Source organism: Anoplopoma fimbria, chromosome 9 (assembly GCF_027596085.1).
Source record: "Anoplopoma fimbria isolate UVic2021 breed Golden Eagle Sablefish chromosome 9, Afim_UVic_2022, whole genome shotgun sequence".
Lineage (NCBI taxonomy): Eukaryota > Metazoa > Chordata > Actinopteri > Perciformes > Anoplopomatidae > Anoplopoma > Anoplopoma fimbria.
In genome coordinates, this window is record NC_072457.1 from 5,937,574 (window position 1) to 5,964,091 (window position 26,518).

At 39.4% G+C, this 26,518-nt stretch overlaps 2 protein-coding genes across 2 annotated transcripts; both read left to right on the forward strand.

Moving 5' to 3' along the window:
- Positions 1-986: 986 nt before the first annotated feature.
- LOC129095856 (bifunctional apoptosis regulator-like) lies at positions 987-12,039 on the forward strand. Its single transcript, XM_054604441.1, has 9 exons — positions 987-1,160; positions 2,682-2,982; positions 4,277-4,375; positions 4,700-4,793; positions 7,423-7,595; positions 7,772-7,916; positions 8,283-8,462; positions 9,642-9,838; positions 10,631-12,039. Exons 2-9 carry the CDS (start codon positions 2,690-2,692, stop codon positions 10,821-10,823), a joined length of 1,374 nt encoding a protein of 457 aa, XP_054460416.1. The 5' UTR covers positions 987-1,160; positions 2,682-2,689; the 3' UTR covers positions 10,824-12,039.
- Positions 12,040-13,046: 1,007 nt separating this feature from the next.
- Positions 13,047-25,125, forward strand: txndc11 (thioredoxin domain containing 11). Its single transcript, XM_054604436.1, has 13 exons — positions 13,047-13,333; positions 14,465-14,561; positions 14,883-15,002; positions 15,539-15,636; positions 17,177-17,306; positions 17,494-17,587; positions 17,819-17,931; positions 18,067-18,270; positions 19,360-20,050; positions 21,307-21,494; positions 21,638-21,750; positions 21,925-22,005; positions 22,588-25,125. Exons 1-13 carry the CDS (start codon positions 13,209-13,211, stop codon positions 23,114-23,116), a joined length of 2,583 nt encoding a protein of 860 aa, XP_054460411.1. The 5' UTR covers positions 13,047-13,208; the 3' UTR covers positions 23,117-25,125.
- Positions 25,126-26,518: the final 1,393 nt, after the last annotated feature.

A 26,518-nucleotide genomic window follows, 5' to 3' on the forward strand; every position in this document is an offset into this window, starting at 1 on the left:
CTCATTTATTTATTTATTTGTCTGTTTCCGTGTAAATGTGAGTGAAAGAAACTGGAGTCAAATTCCTTGTATGCATATGCATATATGGCCAATAAAGATGATTCTTATTCTAATTATGAATTAGTATATCATCATCACACATTGCACACATGTAGATATACTGTACATTGCTGTCTTATAGTTCTATTTTATTTTATTTTATTATATCTTTTATTTATTATCGTAATCTGTTTACTCTGTACTTGAGCTGCTGCAACACCCGAGTTTCCCCCATGGGGATCAATAAAGGAATATCTACTATCATATGACCTACTCTCTCATAATTATGAGATACTTTCTCATAGTTATGAATAAGTATCGTATCTTATTTATGACTTACTATCTCATAGTTATGACCTACTATGTCATAACTATGACTAAGCATCTAAAAAAATATGACTTCTTTTCTCATAATTATGACTAAGTATCTCATCAGCACCTTGAGATTTCATTGTATTCTAAAGTGTAAAAATATGTAAATAAAATCCATTATTATTATCATTATTATAATTATGACTTACTGTCTCATAATTATGACTTACTGTCTCATAATTATGACTTACTATGTCATAACTATGACTTATACTGACTATGACTTTTTTACTGTTTTTTTATTGCTCATTTGCTTATTTATAATACTTATTTTAATCTTTTTTTTTTAACTATGTCTCTTGTTTGCACTATCCTCTCTGCTGCTGTAATCCTGTAAAATTCCCCATTGCGGTACTAATAAAGGATTATCTTATTTTATCTTATCTTATCTTAAATTAATAAGTTACTGTTTTGTTATTATCATGGTCATGAATAGCTAAAACCTCACACTTTAGCCCAGAATCTGAGTTCCAGTGACATAATCTGATGTGAACTTTGAACTAAAGCCAAATCAGATGCCTTTACCACATCTTCCAATGACGAGCGTTACGTCAGGGACCCGCAGGCGGATACGCGGACGTGCGCGCCGCCGTGTGCGTAGGGGGCTTTCCACGCAGCAGCGCAGAGTCGAAGCCATGGAGACAGCTAAGCTAGCTGCTCGGGCAGGATGTGTGTCTCCTCTGTGGACGGTCTGATCCGAGGTTAACTCACCATAGTTGTTGAGAGTGATGTCCTCCTCCGTTCCTGAGGTAAAACTGACTGTCTTTTTGTTTAATGGCTTTCCCTTCCTGGTGTTAATTGTTATGCTAACGTTAGCATTGGACCTAGCATTGCAGTCCTAAAGCTAATTATGTTACCTTACCTGTTCTTTCTGCTTCACAGATCTGTAACTTGCCTCTTCTCTTTTCATGCCACATTCTGCTCTACAGCATGTCTAAAGGGGATGTTTTTTTACTCCATTACATTCATTTAAAAAGCTTAAGTTACTGGTTACTTTACATATTAAGATTTTTTGCATAGAAAACATAGGATTTCATGGTTTCAGCTTCCATACCAACTCACCAAGACCTCCCAGGTCATGTGTTATTCAATCCTACAGCTCTACTCTAAAGACCTTTTTAGTAGTTAAACCTTGAAGTTTGTGTTTTTATTATCTGAGATCCTTCTGACAGTGATGATGTAATCCACATGGACTTGCCTTGTGTCTGATCTGTTCCTTTGCATTAGATACATTTAGTTCTAAAGCAAAAGAGCTGGCTTCATATAAATATCTATATGTTTTTAGGTATATTTGTACATTTTGATTCAATCCATGGGGGGGAATCCTACAGCTCTACTCTAAAGACCTTTTTAGTAGTTACACTTTGAAGTTTGTGTCTTTTTTTTAAATTCTATTATCTTCCTAGAGATCCTTTTGACAGTGATGATGTAATCCACATGGACTTGCCTTGTGTCTGATCTGTTCCTTTGCATTAGATACATTTTGTTCTAAAGCAAAAGAGCTGGCCTCATATAAATATCTATATGTTTTTAGGTATATTTGTACTACGTTGACTTCAAGGTTTTACGTCTCTGTGCGATACATAATGTGGCCTTTTTTTCCTAATATCTAATAGATCAACGTTTACATTTGTATAGGCTGTCTTGTGGCAGTTGACTTCTTCTAGACTTTTTTTCCCCCAATATAGCAGGGCTCCATGAACTCAATGTCACATCAAACTGCTGAATGATGTATTGATTTATGATTGCACTCTTGCCTACTTCTGGGTATGTTGCAATCCATTTTGCAAAAATCCACCCAAACCTGTTTCAGGTGGGATTAGCCCAGACTTCCTTCATTGTTTTCTTAATGCTACTAGATGATGTTTGAAAAATGCAAAATAATACATGTGTAACTGGACTTACTCATAAGATCTATAATGCAAGAAATCAAGCTATTACAGGCTGTAATTTGCAAATTTTCCCTAAACCCAATGAAAAACCTTAATGCTGACCATATTCAAATGCCTTACAGGCAACCATTCATTTCCGCATTGCATGGAAATCATAAACAAACTAGATATTTGCTGGAGTTGTCATAATGATCAGAGGAAACCTCAAGTCTGCATTCCTTTTTGTAAAGCAGTGAAGAGCTTTCAGTGCTGAAACAATGAGCCCATTAATCAATTAGTCAGGGCTTGAGAAGTTTTTGAAATGTGTTACCCGTACTGTATATTTCTGTCACTTTCTCTGTTTAGTTCTTTTGTGACCTCGTTGCTCCTCCTACACAGACTTGGATATGTTGAACCAGATGGAGTGGGATTCATCCGATGATGGTCTGGAAGCACCGATGGACGACCCGCCTCACTCATCTGAATCTCCTCAGTCGAAGCCCTCCACCACCAACATCTCAGAACATGAATTCTCGTGCCACTGCTGCTACGACATCTTAGTGAACCCCACCACCTTGACCTGCGGCCATAACTTCTGCCGCCACTGTCTGGCTCTGTGGTGGGAGTCCTCACGCAAGAATGAGTGCCCAGAGTGCCGGGAGAAGTGGGAAGGCTTTCCTAAAATCAACATACTGCTGAGGTATGCCTTTCACAGACAGACCATATCAGGGAATGAATGTTTGGTTTTCTGACCGCGGTATTCACATTTCTCTCACGTACAGTAGAGAACAGAGACCTACTGACGACTTCTACACACTAAAAAACGTATGGTTTTTTTGTGTGTGTGACTGGTGTTGTTCAAATACAACTGTATATGTTGAGGCCTGGGTATATTTGACATTTTGTGATACTAGTGCCGATCCAATACCCAGGTATTCGTACCAATACTAAAACATTGCCTTACTTAAGGGAATATAAACCTGTTTTTCTACAAAACCTTTTTGTAAGTAATAAAAGAAGCCATTGTTTTCAAATGCTTAATGTTAAAACAAAAGCCACCGTTGTAGAACTCTCTAAATAAGACTTTTTCTAGGCAGATGTATAATCCTGATTTATGACTTATCTGCAGTGGTGCAGACACGTCTTTGACTCCACATCCAGCCAATCTTTCATAACTAAACTAACCAAGTTACCCCAACAGTTGGGGGTGAATTGAGTTTTGTTCCTGGCTGACTGGTCACTGCTGGAGTGCCCGCTCTGCTGTATTTAGCTTGTCTGCCTAATGAATGATGATTGAGACAGTAGCACATTTCTTGTGTCCAACTTTCCCTTTAAGTATCTGGTCTAAAATAATATTGTTTTTGTTTTTATATAGTCTGTTTGCCTCGTCTAGCATGGTTTCACTTTCACACTGTTCCAAAACAAGTAAACAAAAATATATTTTGCTCATCGGTCAGGAATTTAGAGAGTGAAAGGAAGAAAAAAAAAAGCTCACTATGGAAGTATGTACTCAAATGTATGGAGTTGGTGTTAGAAAGTACCAACCACAGCTACTTCAACATTTTAAATATCTTCAAAATCATTTCCTTTTTTCTACTTTAATAAGAGGAAGCAAGCTGTTGCAATCAGACACACATGCTGTTTCACCAAAGAACCTGGGAAGTGAAGAGGTTTATAAGAATGTTTATTATTATGCTATATTACTATATTACAGTATGGGATTACATTTGTACACCGTAATGGACATTAGTCTGGGAAAGGAAAATACTTTTTAGGGGTGTTTATACTTGTCTAGTAAGTAAGTTGTAACATTTTCCAAATGTTTAAGAGTTTGACTAAACAGTTTCAAAGCAGAATAACTATACGTTTTCCTCAACATGGCTGTGGATCATGAACTAGGTTGGTCGATGCTAAAGATAAACCCAAAGAACATTCGACACTTTTTTACTTTTCTCTACTAATTGCACTTCATAACTTAATGCTCTCCTCTCCAGGGATGCAACTGACAAGCTGTTCAGTGAGGTCGTTCAGCGGAGGAGAGAAGAGATCCAGGCGAACCCCAAAATCTCCCGGAGCTTGCTGGCCTTCCAGAGGTAGTACAGTATAATCTGTGGTTCAAGTTTTTTTTTTTTTGTGTAAAGCTTTGTTACAGTGTGTCAGCTTAGTATACACTTAAAAGAGCACTCCATCAATTTAGAACTGCACTCCTATCATTTGTATTCCATGCATCCTTCTTCCTTGTCCAAACCTGGTGCATACATTACCCACAATACAAGTGAAAGAGAGATCCCTTTGACAGTGCTGATCTTATCCCCATGAATTTGCCTTGTGTCTGATCTGCTCACTTGTATTTGATACATTTGTGGTCTGAAGCAAAAGAGCTGCCTTTCATTGAATATCTTCATGGTTTTTTTTAGGTACGGTGACAACTTGGGTAGATCGAGGACGAACCAGCACAAAGGAGCGGGCTTCTTCTTCTCTGGAGTCCTGACTGCACTCTCCTGTGTGGCTGTAAGTACTCGATGGCGGTAAAAAGAAGAGATATACATATTGATCAGCAATAGTTTGAAATGATCAGTCTCATATGCCTGATTTTGACTTTGCTGGTCGTATTAATACGCGTGCCGCATAATGGTCTTACGTCGCGCTCAAAGCGACACAGACGGTAGAGTCACAGCCCCACACACACACACACACACACACACACACACACACACACACACACACACACACACACACACACAATGCACACAATGCACGTCGAACAACCAGTGGCATCTGCGGCACACAGTACAGCTACACATCCCACACACACACGTTCAAAATTTTCATTTCATTTTCATTTTCAGTTGGATTATATTTGTAAGTTTATTTAGAGATTTGTTTGAGTGAGAGGAGGCCCTGTCTCTTGGTGCAGTTTTGAAAAAAAATGTATTAACAAAATGATTATATAGTCAATGTTTAATTATGACCATAGCATTGAATTTAAATGCTCAATGAGAGTTCTTAGAAAGAAAGAAAATCTAAATTGGCAGATCAGACTTTTTAAATTGAATTGCGATCGGTGCATCTTCACTTCAAATGGCCCAGAAATGTATGCCACGGTTCCTAGATACTTTGTAACCTGCCTATTGGGTTCCATTGACACATTGATAGTTGGCCAGTGTTGTTGCTGATTATATGTTAAAGTCAGTACACAAGGCAACTAACCTGACCTCACTTGAACACACATTACTTTATAGTTTGTTTGTTTTTATAGAGAATACGATTAATTATTGGCAAGTAAAACTAAGTGATAAAGACCTGTCTCTTTACAAAGTGTGGTATAGAAGCAGATTTGTGTGGAACAGTCACTGTAAGTTGTTGTAGATACAAGCTTTACAAGATGCATTTTTTTTTATTATTATTTTTTTTTTGTTTACTCCATAATACTGACAAATGCGCCTTTTTAGAGGAAATTAGTGTAAACCTGACCCTTTAAAAGCTGGTCAGGTAATGTTACACTTACACTGTTTATTCTTTACGAAATAATACGTCTACATTCAACGAGTGCGTTTTGCGGTTGATGTACATTTTAACAACACTGGTACGTAATATTTAGAGGTTATCCCAGTAGTGGATGAAGAGGTCAGTGTTCACATCATGTAGACAGGTCATGTTTATTTTGTCCATGTGGCAGTTGGGAGCAACATGACTGTGTGTCCTGCTACGTGGCAGTGGGTGGGTGTGTGTGTGTGTGTGTGTGTGTGTGTGTGAGTGTGTGTGTGTGTGTGTGTGTGTGTGTGTGGGTGTGTGTGTGTTGCTGACAGCATGTAAATAGCAGAGATCATGGCTTTTATTTGACCCCAGTTCATTAAATATTGTCATTATTGAATCAGGTCCTTTTACTAAAGAGGACCTTCGTCTGTGTGCAAAGCATCAGTTTGTTTTGTAAGTTTTTTTTTTTTTTTTTTTTTTAGTTTTTTTTTATCATTAGGTCATGGATTTATGAATTAATCACGCTGGAAAAAAATCTAGGAGAAGTCGTCCCAGTATGAGAATACCTAGTATTATCATTTCAAATGGAAATTGAGCTTTTAATTTATTCATTATTTAAATTCTATAGTCTAATGTGTCTTTGTATAACCACCAATCCTTTCCTTGTCTGGGTCCGCCTTGGTTACAGACTCAGATTTTAGCTCTTGCCTTTTGATTTCCAAAACTCCAAAGACAAAGTGACAAAGATGTTTAGGTTTCCTCTTTTATAGCTTTTAAGGTTTTTTTTTCCACCAGAAAAAACAAAATCTTGAAGGAGAATAAACAGCACAGGGCTGTTAATCATTATTCTTCGATAGAAAGAGGGCTTACTTTATTGGTATGATCGCGTTAACTTTATTCTAAAAAGATATATCACAAGTTTACATCTATTTTTCACATTACTAATATTTACCAAGGTGGAGTCGTTACAGTTACTATTTTTAAGTCTTAAGCTATAGTGGTGCTAAATGGACACTTGGCTTAACAACTGGGAATTTTACAGCAGTGGCGATAAGTTGTCATATACAGCAATCATATATAGGGATTTAGTTTTTAGCATTGGGTTCTTTCTTGGTGTAAAAAGCGACATTGCTCTCCTTACTTTAACAAATGACCCCAAAAATTGGGGGTTTAGCAAAACTCAAGTCAGTTAAGAGAACACAGTTAACATGTAAATGGTAATAGAGAGCAGGAGAATCTGTATAAACACACTCACTGGGCTCGGTCTATGACTGCGCACATGTTAATCAATACATTGGCATAACGGCGCAAATGAGAATTGGTATTTAATTGTTTATAACGACGTGATAAGTACCGAATTTTCTGAAATCATTCTATATGTAAGAGCAAATTCAGACTTTTAGTTATACTCTGATTAACCATGCTGCTGTAGGTTTAAGTCAAACACGTATAGTGACCTCTATGTAAGACACAGTAACTGAATGTAGGATAAACCAGAGCCGTGAGTGACTAGTTGGCACCAGGTCTGTCCTATGAAGGATTCCAGCCGCCATGCAAACCTGTCAATCCCCTTCTCCTCCTCACCTACAACAGCTTTGTGCACCAAAACCTTTTCTTTGCCTCTCAAAAACGAGCGTTCACTGTACCGTCTGTGTGTTTCCAGTTGCTGGTGCTGGTGTTCCACTGGAGCAGTGGTGTCGTCGAGCAGCACGACCTGTTGATCAGTAAATCGGTGTCTCTCTGGGCGCCGGAGGAAGTCGTGTCCTGGCTGGAGAACCTGGGGCCGTGGGCCCAGCTTTACAGGGAACCCTTCCAGCAGGAGAACGTCAACGGGAGGTAGATAAATCAAATTTCATATCAAGACAATTTCTGTTCACTCCACTTAGACCCCTACATAATAGAACTGTGAAGTGTAGTACATTGTTCTTCAACGAGGCTCAGACGTGCACAGACCACCCTATCGATGAACAGCTAATCAAAGGGGATCCTTATGTGGATTTTCTTTGCTTTAGGCTGCTGTTGATGCTGGGGGACGAAGAGTTGTTAAAGCCTCCGTACAACATCGAAAATCAGGCTCACCGACGGGCCGTTCTGGCCGAACTGGACAGAGTGAAAGCCCTGGGGGTCAAACCTCCGCAGAACCTCTGGGAATACAAGGTGAGGAGTCTTTCCTGCTCCGCGACGAAGAAACTGCTGATCAGTAACTTTTTCAGCTTTCTGTATTTTGGCACTTTCAGTTCTTCTTTTCATCCTTTTAAATGAGTAAATAAGAAGTAGATTTATTGGAAGCGATAGTAGCTCTAAACAAATCTGTGTAAAAGATTTTGTTTTGCTTTCAGCTCCACTAATGTCGTAACGTGTCATTAAGGATTTGACCTTTGCTTCAGTGTTCTAGCACAGTCCCTTCATTGAAGAAAATGCTCCATAATTGTAATAAACTGAATCGCACAAATAGTGTGTTTGTCATATCTCTCTTACACAAACAGCTGACAAACTCTACGTCCTTCTCCCCTTTTCTGCCAGGCTACTAATGCGGGGAAGTCCCTGTTCCTGCTCTACGCACTGAAGCGCTCCCCTCGTCTCACACTCTTCTATTTGTATTTATTCGACTACTCTGAAACCTTCCTGCCCTTCCTGCACACCTGCTGCCCGGCCATCACACACATCGGCCAGTCGATGGAGAGCAGCTTCCTCAGCTCACAGGTGAACTGAGTGTATTTCTTCTCTCTTCAAAGAGTCACCCATGACTCTTTGAAGAAAAATAAATGTATTTAAGGATGCAAAATTAAGTATGCAGTCAGTTTATCAGGGATGTAGTGTGTGAACATGTACAGGTTTGAGAAAACAAAAAAAACAACAACCAAAGATTAATCAAACCAAGTGACAAGTATTCTCGAGAAAATAGTTTAATTAAATATTAAAACAAGATCAACATGACCAACAATTTCAGATAGCTCTCATCATAAACTCAACATTTTTCGGACAATGTTTGACCTTATAGACTAAATTGGGCTGAATTTTGTATGTTCTTAGCGTTTTCTTACATTTAGACTAGTCAAAATTTAAACTTCCGTTGAAAAGTCAGGGAAATTAGTCATTTGAAACATCCCTAGTGAGCAGTCACACTATCCCAGGTGTCAGCCATCACTCCTACTGAGCCTTTATACAGATCAGGATTGGTTTTGAGGCCTAGGGGCCTTTTTAAAAGTTGGGATTTTATTATATAGGCAAGAGGCGATGGATCCGGGTCATCTTACATTACATTACATTACAGTCATTTAGCAGACGCTTTTATCCAAAGCGACTTACAGTCAGTAGTATATTACATATCATTCACCCATTCACACACTGATGACAGGCTACCATGCAAGGTGCCACCATCAGACTCTAACTAACATTCATGCAACATCCAGTCCACACCGATGGCAAGCCTTCAGGAGCAACTTGGGGTTAAGTGTCTTGCCCAAGGACACATCGACTGCCGAAGCCGGGTATCGAACCACCGACCCTCTGATTGGAGAACTACCTTGCTCTCCACTACGCCACAGCCGCCCCTCTTTCTCCACTTTATGTAGAAAAATAAGAGAACAACATTAGAATATTTGGCCAAATTTGAAATGGGCATCATGATAGCAGTTATAAGTGATAATAACTTTATTCTGACTGAAATATCACTGCTATAATCATCTTATTGAAACATCTAGTATACTGTACCTATTTAGGTTAACAGGTTGTCTTTGTATGACAGAGTGATGATGGATCTTACTGTAAAAAAAAAAAACTTTGTCTCACCTGTCTGACATTTATTCCTGTATTAATTGTTTAAAACCCCTTCTCACCCGTCATCTGCTGTTCTCTCTGTGCTGTTCCTGTGTCTGTTAGTTGGAGCCCAGTTGGCGACAGTGGGCAGAGTTTCTTGTGAAGTACCTGCTGCTTCCGTACCAGCTGATTGCAGAGTTTGCTTGGGACTGGCTGGCCGTCCACTACTGGACATCTCGCTTCATCATCGTTAACGCCATGCTGCTGTCTGTGCTGGAGGGCTGCGCCCTGTGGGGGCTCTGGACAAGAGCCAGGATCAGGTATACAACGGGGGGGGGAGAAGGGTCAGGTGTTATCTCTTTGTACTAGCGTCCTCTTAACATACGGGATGCAGAGCAGTCAATTCTAAGCCTTTTAAATTTTCTTCCAATAGAGAATAAAATATGAATATGTAGCACTTGATCGCCCTTCCTTGCTACTTGATGGATAAATGTTTCAACACTAGAAGTATTGCAAAATTTCAAAATTCCTACACTACTTGAACATTACTGGGAAATGCAATCTGTTGATTCCCTGATTGATCCGCTGTTCTTAAATTGACTTTTGGGGCGAAAGGTAAATAATATGTTTTTTCATGATGTGTCATTTTTGGTGAGAAAATTGAATTAATGCAGTTATTTGAACAGGATGTTTTCAAAGCAATATAAATGGATATAAGAGGAAACCCTGACCTCTTTAACTTCCTAATACTCGCTCTTAGCAGCTTAAAATATATTTAGCTGTTGTTTTTTTTTAATCAAAGCAAATATTTAAATGAACATTTAATATAAGTTATTTCCTTATCATTTGAATTATGTATTTTATGCAAATAACCACTGTAGATGACAATAACAAAATAAGAGGATAACATTTAGAATTTTTGACAGTTGACAATGACTTTTGGACGGTTTAAACTATTTTTTGAGACAATTCCGGGACTTCAATTGATAAAGTTAGTCTGTAGCTTTGTATCGCAGCTGTTTCAAGCTCCTGTGCATGTGAAGTTCCAGGTCGCTCAGCTCCTGTGGTGGAGAACGCCACATGCACTAACTTGTATCTTCCACTTTCTTTAGGTCTCTGCCTCGCAAGATGTGGAACCACCTGTGGAAGGTGTTATCGCAGGGCTTTGCCTTCGCCCTCCTGTGGCCTTTCGTCCCTCAGTTTGTGTGCAACTGCCTCTTCTACTGGGCTCTCTACTTCAGTCCCATCATCAACATAGACCTGGTGGTGCAGCAGCTCATGCACCCAGAGACACAGGCGCCGTAACAAACTGCATGCAAGTCAGTGCCCAAATTAATGCCGCACAGTTCACAGCAAAAAAAAAGAAGGAAAAAAAAAAAAGAAGCCAGAAATCCAGTTGCTGAAGAGGAAAAAGTGTTTATTTTTAGCAGTATACTCACATGACACGAGACTGGCTTATTTGCTGTTGGGGAAAAAAAGAAATGTTCTCGCTTCCAGTCTTGTCTCTCTGCTGGATGGGTTGCCATGTGGACCAAGACGAGCTAGTGAAGGAGGAACAAAACCAACAAGATGAGAATTACTGCAGTGCATTCACAAACCACATTGCCTAAATGGTCTGGAGGGCAGTTATGCAAATGATGAGTCATGTTCAAACACAGGTGGTAGTGGAGACTGGCAGCATCCGGAGTTTTCTGAAAGCTTTGTAGCACTGAGATGTATGCAGTCTGATGAAGGGTGAGCTTTTTTGATGCAAACAGACTGAAGTTGGAACAAAACAAGTATCGATAAATTATTTTTTGTTTGACTTTTATTATTATGTGTCCTTTTATGGCATGTAATCCACAACCAATTAAAATGAACAAATGCTGCTTTATAAGTATCAGTTTGAATGAAGCAACATTATAAGTGTGTATATGAATATTGATCTGCATGAATTTCAATTAGTTCAGATAAGTCTTTAGTGCTGTTCAGGCTTTCTTAGTGCAACAGAGCTGTCTGAAAATTCACTGCACGAGGTTTGGTGACCTGATTGTCAAATGTGTCAAATGTTGAGGTTTGCAGTTCTGCGGCCTGATGGGAACCTCCGATGATTCAAGCGTAAACAAAAAGGCAGTCCTTACGAGCAAATGTTCAACACTGAAGCGTTTTTCCAGGCGTTCATTTCAGAATTCATGTCTCACTTAGATTTGAAACAAAACGTATGTTCTTCAATTCTAGACGCAGAAGCAGATCTTTTATAATTTGTATGATTTAAAGGGGAAACTGTTTATAGCTTATTTTATTTGCTGGTACTGCCGACTAACATTTTGTTGCACCTTTTTTTTTTTTTTTTTTTTTTTTTTGTATTGTTCAGAAACATTTTGTTTGCAGTATACGTTTCCATTTGATGGGTGAGAAGAGCTAAGAAAATACATTTTTTTTATTTTTTACATTGTTCATTTGCACTTAAAAGTTCTACACTGTGATTCTGTTCTTCAATGTTCTATAATGACAAAGGAAAAATAAAGATTTTTAAATAATGTTATCCTGTTGTGTAGATATGTTTTTCTCATGACGTAGTAATTGCTGGACAATTTAAATGTAGTAAGGATATTTATGTTTATAAAGGACAGGTAAAACCACAGTTTGGGGATGAGATGATCTGAACTGCAGAAAAAGGATAGATTATTGAAAAATGCCTGACTTCTTAAATACTTAAATAGTCGCTGTACACAGTTATATTAGATAAAAAAGAATTAATGTATATAATATAACAGATTGGCTCTAGGTAAATTAATCCATAAAACCATCACTTTTTATAGGTCCTTGGTGCACATGTTTAATGGTGAGTATTATATAAGCCATGAGTCAGTAATATCTTTTTACATAATGTATATTGTTTAATATTAAATGAAGTCCAAACTATATCTCACTGACATCTTTGATATAATGTAGATTGTTTTTTTTATTTATGATTTTTGTGTTTATCATTGAAAGTGACTTGGTACAGGCTTTTCACCATAAATGTTTATGGTTCCTACACTTTAACCTGAGCTAAAAAAATCTAACTAAAACTTGAAAGACTTTTTAGCCTTGTTTTTTAATTAAGTAACTAAAAAAAGACTAAGAATAAAATAAAATAAAATAAAAACCATGGTTATCTTAAGGGTGAGGAGAGAGTGGTGCTATCTGGTGCTATATCAATAAAGTTTGATTGATTGAATTAGGAACGACCGCCCTCTAGTGTTCTGTCACCATAACAACGTAGGGACTGTCTAAAAAAATCACGAAAGACTCAATACGCAAAAATAACTACAACCGCAATAATTGCTGATAAATCACAACATAATAATTTTTTCATACAAATTTAATTCCCCATTTACGTAAATAACGTATTTATTTCCACCTAATTTCCCACCGTAAAAAAACAAAACCGCTGCGCTTTGAAAAAAACGACAACATTTTTACGGTCCCTCCCTGACGTCACTATTGCGGAAGTGAAAAGTCGACGTGGGGAAGAAAGGTTGGTTTGACCGTGTTTGAATCTTCCGGCCACCTTAGACACCAACAGCGACCATGTCCAATCCAGGTTAACTCCCCCCTCCTCCCCTTTAGCCAAAGCAGTCCTTCCCCCCCTCCCCTATTAAGGCAAATGGTCTGTGTGAGCAGCGGCCGGGGCGTATAAATGGGACGCGGAGCCGACAGACTGTAATGCTGCGCCGGGTGCGGCAGTCTCTCCGGCAGGTGCTGTTTCTGATGGCCCGGAGACCGGCTCTACTCTGCGGGACTATCGTGCTCGGCGTCCTGCTCTTACTGGCCGTCAAGTTCACATGCAGGTAACAGCCAAGAGCAGCTTCTGATTATTTTATTTCTCTATTATTGATTATAATGTAACTACTTGGAGGTCTTCACTGTGTTGTGCAGCTGATCTGAGAAGGAGGATTAATTAACTAATGGGTTAATCCGTTTAAACAGACAAGTCCAACTCCTTGCTTAAGTTTTCTTAATTGTAATAATAAGGTTTTGGCCTCTGTGTTTGTAAATGACAGCATAGACAGCAGTGTAACTATCATAACTCTGTAGTAAACAACACAGATTGATGTTCCTGTGGAGCCAGCTGTGGAGAGATTGAAAACTTCAAGGACATTTCTAACAAATGATCTGAGTAACATCCTGCTTCTTATCCGGTTGTGGTGGAATAATAAGTATACTATTACACGTATAAGTACATAAGTCAAGATAGTATTGAAGTAGAAGTGCAAAAGTACTTCCTGCTAAATCTGTGCAGCTGAAACAATCAAATAACTGAGTTGATCAATCATTAAGCTTTGTTAAATACAGCAATAATGCCAAATGTGATCTAGCTCCAGCTGCTTAAATCAAAGGATTTGCTATTTTGTCTTTATTAAACATCGTAATGTAATGAATAATATTTTTTTCTCACTGTTTCCTGAACAAAACATTGAACAATAGTTAAAATAGTCCTTAGTTGCAGCCATAAAGCAATTGGGGTCTTCATTATGTTACGCAGATGATCTTAAATAAATTAAAGTCTTATTTATAAAACTTAAACCCAGAGTGATATCTTCAAAATGTTGTCTGATCAACAATTCAAAACATAATCTAATTTAATTTACAACAATAAAAAGCAGCAAACCAGAGAATTCCTTGCATGTTTGCTGGATAAATTAAAAGTAATAAAATGTTATAATTATTGGTGATTCCTTTTCAGTAAATCTACTAATCCAATGATAAATCATTGAGGCAGTAAACGTCACAGACTTGTCCTTCTAACTTCTCTTATCAGCCATGAGATTGAAATTTGAAGCAAATGCTAAAAGATCTTGTCACATCCTTCCTCTTCTTTCTGTGACTGTGGAAGTTTTGCTCCACCTGTGAAAACCCCAGAGTAATTTTGCTTCCATCATGAGTTATATTTTGACATTGAATGCATTTCTTTCCCGTAGCCGTGCTAAAGATGTGGTGGCAGCCGCTCGGCCTCCGGTGCGTTTCTTCTCTGCAGAGGCCCCGGTAGTGGACCTCTACTTGGGTCAGCTCGACCAGGTGAGACTCACAGACAACTGATGCAAAACGCTTTGACAGGAGTCAGAAGTTATTGAAATTCTCCTCATTAGGTCATTTGTAAAATTGTAAAAATTTGCATGGTGAATGAGTTTGAGGATGGCTGTAACAGAGGAGCAATGGGACGAGGCTACAGAGGACAATACAGCTTCAATTCAGCCTTGTAATGATTACATTTCTCCTGTGTGAAAATGACCGGTGGACACGTTTGTCTCCGCCTCACTTGCTCATGTGTTTTTGCATGGTCTCAAAAAGTATCCAGCACAGCGGTTCAATCCATAACATAACACATTTCCACTCCAGGTGGAGCGTCTCCGGAGTGTGGCGGAGGTTTCCCTCATCTTCTTCTATGCACCGTGGTGTGCTCACTCCATGGCTGCCCGCCAGGAAGTGCAGCAGGTGGCCAAGAAACTGGCCAAACAGGTACGGAACACCTGAGTACACAACAAGCATTCTGCAGGAGTGTTGAATATCAAATAGCAACCAGCCGCCCTATCTGACGACCACTGATAAGGTAGCAGACAAACCAGGGCTGGTTGTTACAGTAACATGCTTGCCCATAAACATCTGAAGTTTCCAGGACTCTTAAGTTCTAAGACAAAAATAGTAATTGTAGAGATTTATAGTAATAATCTAAACAGCCACAAAGAGCTACTCAGTTAATGTGGAGTTTATAGAAATCTGTTGTAGTTATAAAGTCCAACAAACCCTAAATTCACATAAAGATTATTAACTATAAACTATGTCTGACTATTGGGATTTAATTCTTCAGTCATGTATTTTTGGACATTTTTTAGTTTGTAAATATGACAAAATAAAGCCTGATCTGATGTATGTCTGACTGATAACACGCCGTACTCCATCTCTTGTCTGGTAATGGTTCTGCTTGTTTAACTCTGTTTCTTTCTCTCTCTCTCTCTCTCTCTCTCTCTCTCTCTCTCTCATACACACAAACACAGGTGCAGTTTGTGGCCGTTAACTGCTGGTGGAATCATGGGAAATGCAGGAAGCAGAACCGTTTCTATCAGTACCCGATCATCCATCTGTTTTATAGAAGGTGAGACGTGCATCCTTTCTAAAGTTATGTGTTTTTAACTGTAATGAAAGATAGGATATAATGTATGTGTGTGAAAAATGTATCAGAACAGCACGACTGTGACTTTTACATTCTTGCTTCAGTTGACAGTAGGGTCGCTGTGGTTTGATGAACTCTAGTTGTTGTAACGTAAGTCATTCACTTGCCAGTTCATTTTCTCCACGATGTTTCTCATTTCTTGTTCTCCTGTCATTTCCTGTCTGACTTCTTAATGAAGGCTTAAAATAGCCAAAAAACTCATCAGGTTTTAGTTAAAATAATCTTGCAGGGCAGGTGCTTTTACTTTATAACAGCTATTCAGTCAGCTTGCATTGTATCGTTGTGCTGGCTTTGACTTCTTTAATAGATTCTTATGATTTAACATCTGTGTGTGGTGTATTCAGTATCTTCGAAAGGACAGTTGCTATGCTGGTCTGCTTTGTACTTTGTTATTTATAGACTTAAAGACAGTGCTTCACAGCTGGAGTGTTCCAATTGTAAGATGGTCTCTAGTGGTCACTCTTCTATTCTTTTTCTCTCTTTTTTGGGGGGGGATTATTTTTCGTGGCTCTTTTGCATTTAGTGTAGTGTAGACGCGAAGATTGAGATTGCCTCGGGGCGATTGGTTGCCCCGTCGCTCAGAGGTCCCTGCGGCCGATCCACCCGGTCACAGCTTTTTTCTGTCCTGGCCCCTCAGTGGTGGAATGAACTCCCCACTGACGTCAGGACAGCAGAGTCGCTGCCCATCTTTAGGTGCAGGCTGAAAACTCACCTCTTCAAGAAGTACTACCCGGAGCCTTCCTCTTAGCACTTATTGCATTCGTATCAGTTCGCTGCACTTATTGAATTTATATTTGTTTACTGCACTTATCCTATTCGTAGTAGTTTGTAGCACTTACTATATTCGGATTAGTCTGTTGCAATTATTGTTTTCGTAGTAACTTGCCTCTGCACTATACTTTTGCTCTGGTTTATGCTTTAAGATGCTTGTTTAAGAAAGGAGATGCACTTATGACTTCTGGTGACTAGTAGTTCTCTTGAATACCTATGTTGAATACACTTCCTGTAAGTCGCTTTGGATAAAAGCGTCTGCTAAATGACTGTAATGTAATGTAAAAGAGAGATGGGGGCGACATGCAGCAAAGGGCTTAGGTGTGGTAAGTGTTGTACCAGAGCATCCATCACTTCATGAGTGGCTGTGGTTTGTTGTATCTCAGTTGATGAGTGTTTTCACGGTTTCCCCCAGGACTTTGTTCAGTAGAGTTTTTAAATCCTGACGCGTCTCGTCCCGCGATCAGTTTACAGAGTAGAAAGCAACGGCCTTAACACTGGCAACACTTAATCAATGTGTTGCATTTCCTGTGGGAAATTATAGCTCTGCCCCTTTCCCCTTCCCCCGAATGTTAATGTTTTATTTAATTTATATATTGAATGATTAACTTAACTTCCACAGTTGAGCTGTCGGTAGGAGATTGCCTAAATGATCCGTTTTGTCGTTTGTCTTTGTGTTTCTTTGCTGCAGGTTTGGGCCGATAGAATACAAGGGTCCATTTGTGGCTCCATATGTGGAAAGTTTTATTCTCAGAGTCATCACGCCGCTCACGTACCTCCCGTCAAGAGCCACAGTGGAAGAGTTCCTCTCCTATCACGAGGTAATGTTGGAGAGTTTTTTCCGTTACTGTGTTTTCTGGTTGAAAAAGTGACATTTATGCTAATGTCGGCTATCTTTATGGAAAGACCTGAAAGTTAATCTAGGTCTTTACAAATGTGTCTTCTTTGATTAAGCCGTTTATTTCCATTTGATGTGTGTTAAGTGGTTGTTTTTGTGTGTGTTTGCAGCCTCGAGTGGTGGGTTTCTTCCAGTTTAACTCCTCTCCTCAGCCGCCGGGGTACATCACCTATCTGTCCTCTGCTCTGCAGGCCCTAAAAAGGGGTACGAAGTGATCATATAACTCTGAATCCAGATGTTTTGACTTTGTGAAAGTTTTTAATCATGTCAATTCAAGCATGTAAAATTAGATTAGAAATTACCAGATTTGGGAAACTTTTAACAGTGAATGTAGCATTGAGTAGATTGAAAATAAGAAATCTGTGCAATGATGGGTAGAACGTGTTGTTCATTTGTATGTCTCAAGCCCCGAGTGTCTCTGTTTTTCCGGTGCAGATTTCCGTGGTGTTGTGCGTTTTGGGGTTGTAACCAACAAACTGGTGGCAGATGCCATCTCACTAAAAGAAGATGAAACGGTTTATCTTTACAGAAGATTTAACTCCCCTTTGGTGAGCAATGTCAGACCATGAAACACTGATTTAGATTGTTATTAGTATTAACTGCTGGATACATTTAACTTTCATTTTGGATGTATACTAAGGTATCGCTCCGGCATATTTCTGTATGCCCTTTCCCTTTGTTAGATTTTCCCTCGAAGGGAACGCAACTTCACATCAGAGGCCATCTGTAGCTGGGTGTTTGAACACCACGAGACCGTCCTCCAGTGGCTGCAGCCTCCAGGAACAAAGTCCCGTCTTCTGGAGCACGAGCTAACTAAAGGTCCTGCACTGCTGCTGTTCCTGCCGCACAATCCACTCGGGTCCAAACCCAATCCATTACTACAGCAGGTGAGCAGGGATGGTAAAAAACACATTGAGGGCCAACCATTCTTAGTGCTGCATTTGATATAATGGACCAAAGCATCTTTTTTAAGTGCCTTGAGATGAGTAGGCATCTTTGATACTACTTTACTCTGGTTGCAATCCTACCTCAGGCATAGAACAATCGATTGTTGTTTGCAATGCTTCATCATCTACTGCATGTCACACTTTTGGTGTGCCACAGGGCTCCGTTTTAGGTCCTCGGTTTTTTATACAACCAGGTGTATGTACCAATAACACCTAGTGATAATAGCAATCACTCTAATTACTTGCATGGATATTAATTGCTGTATGGCCAACCATTAAGCTGCAGCTTAATGATAAAAATATATAATTGTATTCAGTCCGCCAGACTCCGTTCAGCTCATAGCTATTGACCTTGTTAGTCTGTCAATACATTTTAAACCTAAGAGATCTGTGAGTCCTATTCAACTGTTACCTCAGTTTTTGAGGCTCAAGAAGGTTAAACAATCATGCTTTCTCCCCTTAAACAACATATCCATAATTATAGTTCTATCTTCTGCTGACCTGGAGAAATGTATCTATCCTATTTACACAACTGTAACTCCATTTTTCATGTTCAAGCCATAGTTGTCTCCCGATTGCAGTTGGTTCAAAATGCAGCAGCAAGGATTTTAACAAACTGTTGTGATGCTCAAACAGGGCTCTGACCCAAAGAAGTGTCAGGGAGGCAGTAGGCTTACTTTAGTGATTTATTTAAGTCTCAGCAGTTGAAAGAGTCCAAAACGCCAGAAGGTCTGTCGGAACAAAGAGAATTGGGCTGGCATATGTAGCGGATGACTGATAGGGGAGATGTGAGAACACACAGAAAGGAAGGGAAGTGGTTGAAAAACAAGAGAAGGGTTGAGTAACAAAATTAAACTTAGCAAGAATGATATGAATAAAAAACATGGAGCAGGGCAGAGAGGACACAAACCACATCGCCCTTATCTTAGCCTTCCCTCACTGGCTACCAGTTAATTTGTATTGCTTACATTTAATATATATATATATATGTATATACTCTTATTACTTTGTGTTTCTCCTGTCTTTCAGGTTGCAGACATTGCTGTGCGTTACCATTCCTGTGTCAACAATAACCACGGTTTCTCCTCCAACCCGCTGTGCTGCCAGTCGGTTCTCCTCCCAGAGTCCAGTACCAGTGTGTGCGAGGTCTGCCTCAGTTCGTCACGGTCGAGCCTGACCAGCTCCTCCGTACGCTGCTCTTTCTCCTCCTCCACGGCTCAGGGAGGAGACATGTTGCAGGATTATCTCAGACACTGCTGCCTACACCAACTACCTGCTGTGTCCATCAAAACCACAACCTCAGCGGGCTGTACCAACTTTCTGAACAGCTACAGCCCATTCAGTCAATACAGTGCCTGCTGCAGAAAAGTAGAACCTCAACTCAATGAATCACAAGCCAAAGAGGAGCCGGACTTGCAGGGAGCTCCCCTCACACCTCCTCCTTCCTCCACCCCTCCGTCCTCCGCCCCGGAGCAGGGTGGAGACGGCATCACAGGGCTGCGGTGTCAGACCAACAGGACGCTCAGGTTTTATGTGCTGGATGTCGCTCTGAACTGGCCTCTGGCGGTGAGGCTCGGGGCGACAGGCAACAGGAGTGCTCCTCCTCACCAGGGCGCCGGTTCACACGGCGACGGGTCGTTTGCAGCGATTGTGAACCTGAAGGATGAGGTTCATTACGTTCTCCACCGCAGCCCAGCATCCACGCTGACAGAGTCTCTGGGTAAGACTAGGGCAGTATTTTGTTTTATTTGGGCTGTAGCTCTAAAGACTGAGGATGTGCTCGAAACAAACAGTTTTGTACAAAATGTCGTCAGATCACGTCTAAGGGCAAAAGAGTTTATAGTTGTTCCAAATGGCCACATTCGAAGTTCATAGGAGAAAGATGGGATGCAGTTATCATTTTAATGTGATCAATGGTGCACAATTTTACATTCCTTCTAAGTTATTCATAGCGTTGCACTTAGCTGCCCTCACCAAAAGTGACAGATATAGTTGCGTAAAGACTAAAAAAGGAAGCTTGAAAGAAAAGCTAAAGTCTTGCCTGCTCTCACCACACACTTGGTTGGTCTCAGATGCTGTGTCATGATCCAAAAAGCACTTTTTTTTTTTGAAGCACACTGACCCCATTACTTCTCTTGAGTTAATGAAATTTAGCAATTTTTGAGAAGTCGTGTCACCATTGCTTTGGCATCTACCCTAAAAATGCGTCATTAATAGCCCAAAATCCATCCAATAGTTTACAGTACAAAAGTGATGCATTTAAAATCCACATATCTCTCAGAGTATGCATAACATTGGAGAGTTTACACTCATTCTAATGGATACACTCGTATTTCTATTGAAAAGTGGCTATTGTTCAGTATAATAGGCTACACAATCAGTTTTGCTAAACTCCAAATTTAGATTTAGATCTGCAGAATAAAGGCCTGTCTGGGCTAAGTCCAATAAGTTGGATGCAGCCATAGTTTAGAAACACATTTCATGCGTAAAGCCTGCTTAAATATTGGTAATTTCTGTGAAATCTGAATGAAAAGTTAAGGATATTACTGTGTGGTTACCATGTCTGTTTAGGTTCATTGATTCCATGTACAAAGTGCAAATCCGAGGCATCATCAAACCATTAAGTTCAAAGCAAACAGCAGTTTTTGCATATTATGCATATCAGCAGATCAGCTCATATCTTAGTTTCACGGTCTTTTGCATACTGAGTATGTCCAGATGTTTTGGAGGTTTGCAATGAGGCTTGAAATAACTTGGACACATGGTGTTGTTTCCTTTTGAACCTCTATGTGTTGACTTTTTCACAGGAAAAATGCAAATGTTATGTTTGGCTCTAATGATTTCATGGTAATCTGCATTTTCATGTTTCTAATGAACTGAAACAAATGTACTTTTTAACCATTCTGCATGCGTCTCTTGATCCACCGTAATAAGTCTCTGTATTCACTCTGTTTGTGTTTGTGTTTCTTATTAAAGAGGCCTTCATCAGGAACTTCAGTGCTCCATACAGCCTCCTACAGAGACACCTGGTGGGAGAAGAAGAGAGGAGAGGAGGAGGAGGAGGAGGAAGGGAGGAGGAGACCGGGCAGCACTCGCCTCCACGCCTCCTCATCAAGGAACTGACCACTTCCTCCTTCCTGCCCTCCGTCATGGACCTCCAGAAGGTGAGAAGAGACTCGATTTAGTTTTCACTCTCAACATTTTCAGTCTTGGTCCATTTGTGTGAAGGATTCAGTATCGAGTTTACTGACTTGATCTGTGGAGAAAAATATAAATGTGTGTGTGTGTTTGTGTGTGTGTTCTGTAGGATGTGCTGCTGTTCTACTACACTCAGTGGTGTGGATTTTGCTCCGTTCTCAACCACGTCATCATCCAGCTGGCCAGATTGTTACAGGGAAACAGCACCATCACTGTGGCCAGGTACAGTCTGTTTTTATGTTTGATCTGATGCAGGTATTGTGGCAGTACTGTGTGTTGTAATATATTCTTTTTTGGTTGTTTTAATTTCAGTTCAACAGTAAACCTTTAGTTTTCTGGTCCACCCTTTTTAAGACAAAATAAAAATAATATAACCACATTTTTTTTTCTGTGTAGGGTGAATGTTGCGCGTAATGATCTTCCCTGGGAGTTCATGGTGGATCATGTTCCCTCTATTCTTCTGTTTCCCAAATACAGGTAAGAAACACACACACACACACACACACACACACACACACACACACACACACACACACACACACACACACACACACACACACACACACATTTTCTTTCCACTAATACCTGGATATTTGGCTAAAAGTGACCAGAGTCCTCTTTAGAGCTGAAACGAATAGTCGATTAAGTCAAACAAAAGAAATAATACATTTATATCTGTGTCTTAGATATAAGACATTTTTTTTGTTTTATGTGAAAGTAAACTTAATATTTTAAGGCTTTTGCATTATTCAATAATTTGACAAGGTGTCCCTTTTGGTTTAAGGACATTTTTATATATTTCGGACATTTTATAAAGCAATCAATCTGTGAATCCAGAAAATAATTGGCAGATTAATTGATAATAAGTGTCAGTTGGAGCTCTAGTATTCTTTTCAACACAGGTCAACATACAATCATTTCCAGAGTGGATACTTTATTATCCCCAAAAGGTTTTGCAAAAAATAAAAAATAAATATACACATTAAAACAAAATGTCACCACACTTTTATGAATTAATTTAAATTTTTCACTCTTCCTTCTGTTTCCGCTCTCTTCAAGAAAACACTCAAGTGTGAAGTTTCCCGAGGACCTGCCCATCACGTTGCCCAACCTGCTTCGCTTCATCCTGCAGCACTCCGGCTCCGTACAATATGCAGACAAACTGGTTCCAGCTTCCAGCGAGGCTGACGGTCTAGGACCCGGTTCCATCCTCCGCGCGGAGTTCCTGGCTCTCCAGCGGGAGGTTCAAGCGCTGCGTCACGCCCGCGAACGTCTCTCCCAACAGCTGGCGCAGCTGTGGCGCGACAACCGACGGCTGACGTTCGACGCCCTCAGCTTGGAAGCCGAGAACACGGAGCTGAGGAGGGAACGGCAGAGCTTGGAGGAACAGCACCGGGAGAAGAGCCGGCAGCTCGGGGAGGCGGTGAGGAGGCTGCAGGAGCTGGCGGACACCTCGGAGAGCCTGCTGAACGAGAACACACTGCTCAGGGTCCTGCTGAGGGCGCTGAAGGACAGGACAGAGTTCAAAGAGCAGGCAGAGGTGGAGAGGAAAGAGGCAGAACAGAGAAGAAGCCACATGGCCTCCTGACCACAAGTCTGCAGGGAGGAAAGAGGGCCAGGAAAATGAAAGAAGGACTGAAATGGAGGAGAAAATTGATGGAATTAGACCTGAGATATGACCTGATAGTTTCATGTCATGGAAAAGAGCGAATGAGGATGGAATGACAGCTTTGATCTGTCAGAAGAAAATCTAAGCCTGCTGCTAAATCGGGTAGGAAGTAAGGAAACACTTAAAAAGAGAAAGGAAACAAAGAAGTTGGATGGGTAAACAGCAGTGTTTGTAGGAGACATAATGCTCCGAGGTGCTGTCGTCATAGTGGGCGTATCCACTCTTAGGAATACACACTAGTATGAGAATTAAGTGCCAACTGTGCTTTCAAAAGTGTCATTTTTGTTGAAAGGTGAAGGCGTAACCTGAGTTAAACGTTCTACACAGAACCTGCAGCCCAGTTCTCTACATTCCCTGAGGAACCGTTAACTCTCATACAAAAGATATTTGAAGAATTTGTCTCAAAAAAGAGGAAAATCATTGACGCGGTTTAAATAACCTGTAGCTTTCAGCATCATTTCCACATCATTCATTATATCATCAGAGTTGTTTTGGACTCACTACTTTTCTACAGTTTCTCTCTTTTCTTTTTTTTAAAGAGAAATATTGTTTTCATTATAGCTTTGGTTTTTGCATTCTTAATTACTTCCAGTTTTTCCTTCTTTGCCTTACTCCTGATCAGTGTGACGCTTATGATTCAACACTTCCAGATGTTTTTCACATTAAAAGCCTATCTATGAAAGGAATGATGTCAGAAGAAGTTTGATTCATGGTAGTTTAAAGAAGAACACCACCTAAATTAAGAATTCTTAATTCTTAAATTTCTTGGCTTATTATAGTTAAACCAACATTTGTGAGCATTAGCTTCTCTCTCTCTCTCTCAAATCCAGAAACAAGAGTATATTAAATGTATTAAGTATGAAGTCTGGAGCTGCTCCATTGACAAATAATGGAAGATGATTTTGACCCACACAAGGCAATGCATGTTTTGCTTTATTCTATTGCAGAATTTTCCATACTGACACGCTAAAACAGTATGTGATTTTTTAATTTTTATTATGACCCAAACCTTAGTTTAAAACCAGTACGAGTTATATACTATTTCCAATAAAACTTATTTTTATGCAAAACTAGACATTAAGCCGTCATAAATATCCCAAAATGCAATGCGGTAGTGACAACAACGCTCATAACGCAATGTCAGACAGCTCTGTAACGTCAATGATGCATTCAAATAAAGTTTAAGTATAAGATGCCACTTTATTAGGCCCTTATATATTTTTCAAATTAGTTTGGACTATTTTAGACTACTTTATTCACAAGTGAGCGATAGTACACATGTTGATTAGTTTTTGGACTGTGTTAGACCATAGGAGTGATGTGAATCAATTTTGAAAACAGGCATATTTTATCTTTAATATTGTTTAGGGGAAAAAGCAGAGTGTAGTGCCTGACTCTGGCTGATTGAATAAATACTGTGGAAAAGTACATTTAGGGAGATTTATCAGGACAAAATGTAAAAGTGGATGAGGGAGGGAGTATTAGAAATAAAGGCCTGGCTCTCTCCGCCACTGAGGGAACTATAAAAGCCACTATTATGCTGCTATACTGGCTGAGAGAAGATGATGATGATGTTTTCCCATCATGCTTTGCTCATTAATATATGTGCAGTGGTTTGTGAGTGTGAGACTACAGGTTAGTGATGTGGAATTTGGCTGCAGGGAGAGAGGCCTACGAATGAAGCTGAGACTTATTTAATATTAAAGATGAGGCGTCTGCATTTGAGCACTCTGAATAATTAGCAAAAACTTTCTTTTCTCTTTTTCTTTTTTTTAAGGGATATTGTTCTTTTGTTGAACTGATCTATTTTTACAGGAATCCTCGAGTCACTAAAATATGATTTCTTTGTAACTATTCAGGTATTGAGAATGAGATGCTGCAATTGTTTACATGTGAAATATTGCACCTGTTTTTACTGATTAAAAAAATCTTTCAACTTATTGTCCTCCTGTGTTTTACTGTGGGTGATGTCTAGGTTTATTGTGAATATGTTTCACTTAAATACAAAATCCCAAATCAGTGCAATAAGTACAAATATGACCTCTGATCACATCACTGATGTTAAATTTATGCTTGACATTTGCGTTTTACTGAATACATACCAGAAAATAAGCACTTTAACGTGAACATTTCTTGTTTTGGCAATTGCTCATTCACATGGTCACTTGAATATTCTATATATTGTTTGATTGTTATCAAATCAAGAAGATCAAAACCAAAAATTAATTTATTCTCTAATTGCTCATGTAGTCAAAAGCCTAATGTAGTTTTCATAAATTACATTACATTATTACATTACAGTCATTTAGCAGACGCTTTTATCCAAAGCGACTTACAGGAAGTGTATTCAACATAGGTATTCAAGAGAACTACTAGTCACCAGAAGTCATAAGTGCATCTCCTTTCTTAAACAAGCATCTAAGAGCATAAACCAGAGCAAAAGTATAAGTGCTACAAACTACTACGAATAGGATAAGTGCAGTAGTAATAAGTGCAGCGAACTGATACGAATACAGTAAGTGCAACAACTAATACGAATGCAATAAGTGCTATAAATAACTATTAAAAGCTCATTAATGAGCCTCACTGTTGAACCTGGTGACATGTTCCTTCATCAGTGTTAACACACTAGTTTATGTTTCTTTCCTCATACGCTGTCCTGCTGCAGTTAAAACTCACTCTGAACAACAGAAGCACTAATTTCGTCTGTTTGCCAAATACTGCAGTGGTAAACTATTTTAGTAAATTAAACAAAACCTTTTTTTTTTAATGAAACTTTATATTTGTGGCTTATTTTAAAAGATTCATGTTTTCTTGGGCTTCCTGCTTAAAGGACAAACAACTTACTATCACCATGTTCAGCAAAGAGCCAAATACCAGATTTAATTTGGAGCAGTAGGAGTCATGTGATTTCAGTCTGAATGGAGGGTTTTTGTCTTTAGGAAGCTTCATGCACTGCAAGTCTCTCCAGCACAGAGTTTTATATTTTAACATCTTTGCTGCGGCTTTTTAAAAACGTTGTACACCTCCTTAGTAGGTCAGCTATATTTATTTTAAAACTGTGATTTTTATGCCGTTAGCTGCTTTGTACAGAGACAGCACATAAGACAACAGCAGTAATTCTTTCCTTAGCAGAGAAGTTATGATTCTTCCCATTCAGACCTCTCAAAAAATGCTATTAAGAGCTCAAATAAATCTATTTTATTTAAAACAAATTTAAATGATATCCTGTTGATGCAAGTTAAAGTTTTAAGTTCATTGTCTTCACAATCATTTAAATCTTCATGTGTGCATTGAACACAATAAAAGCTTTTCTCCAGC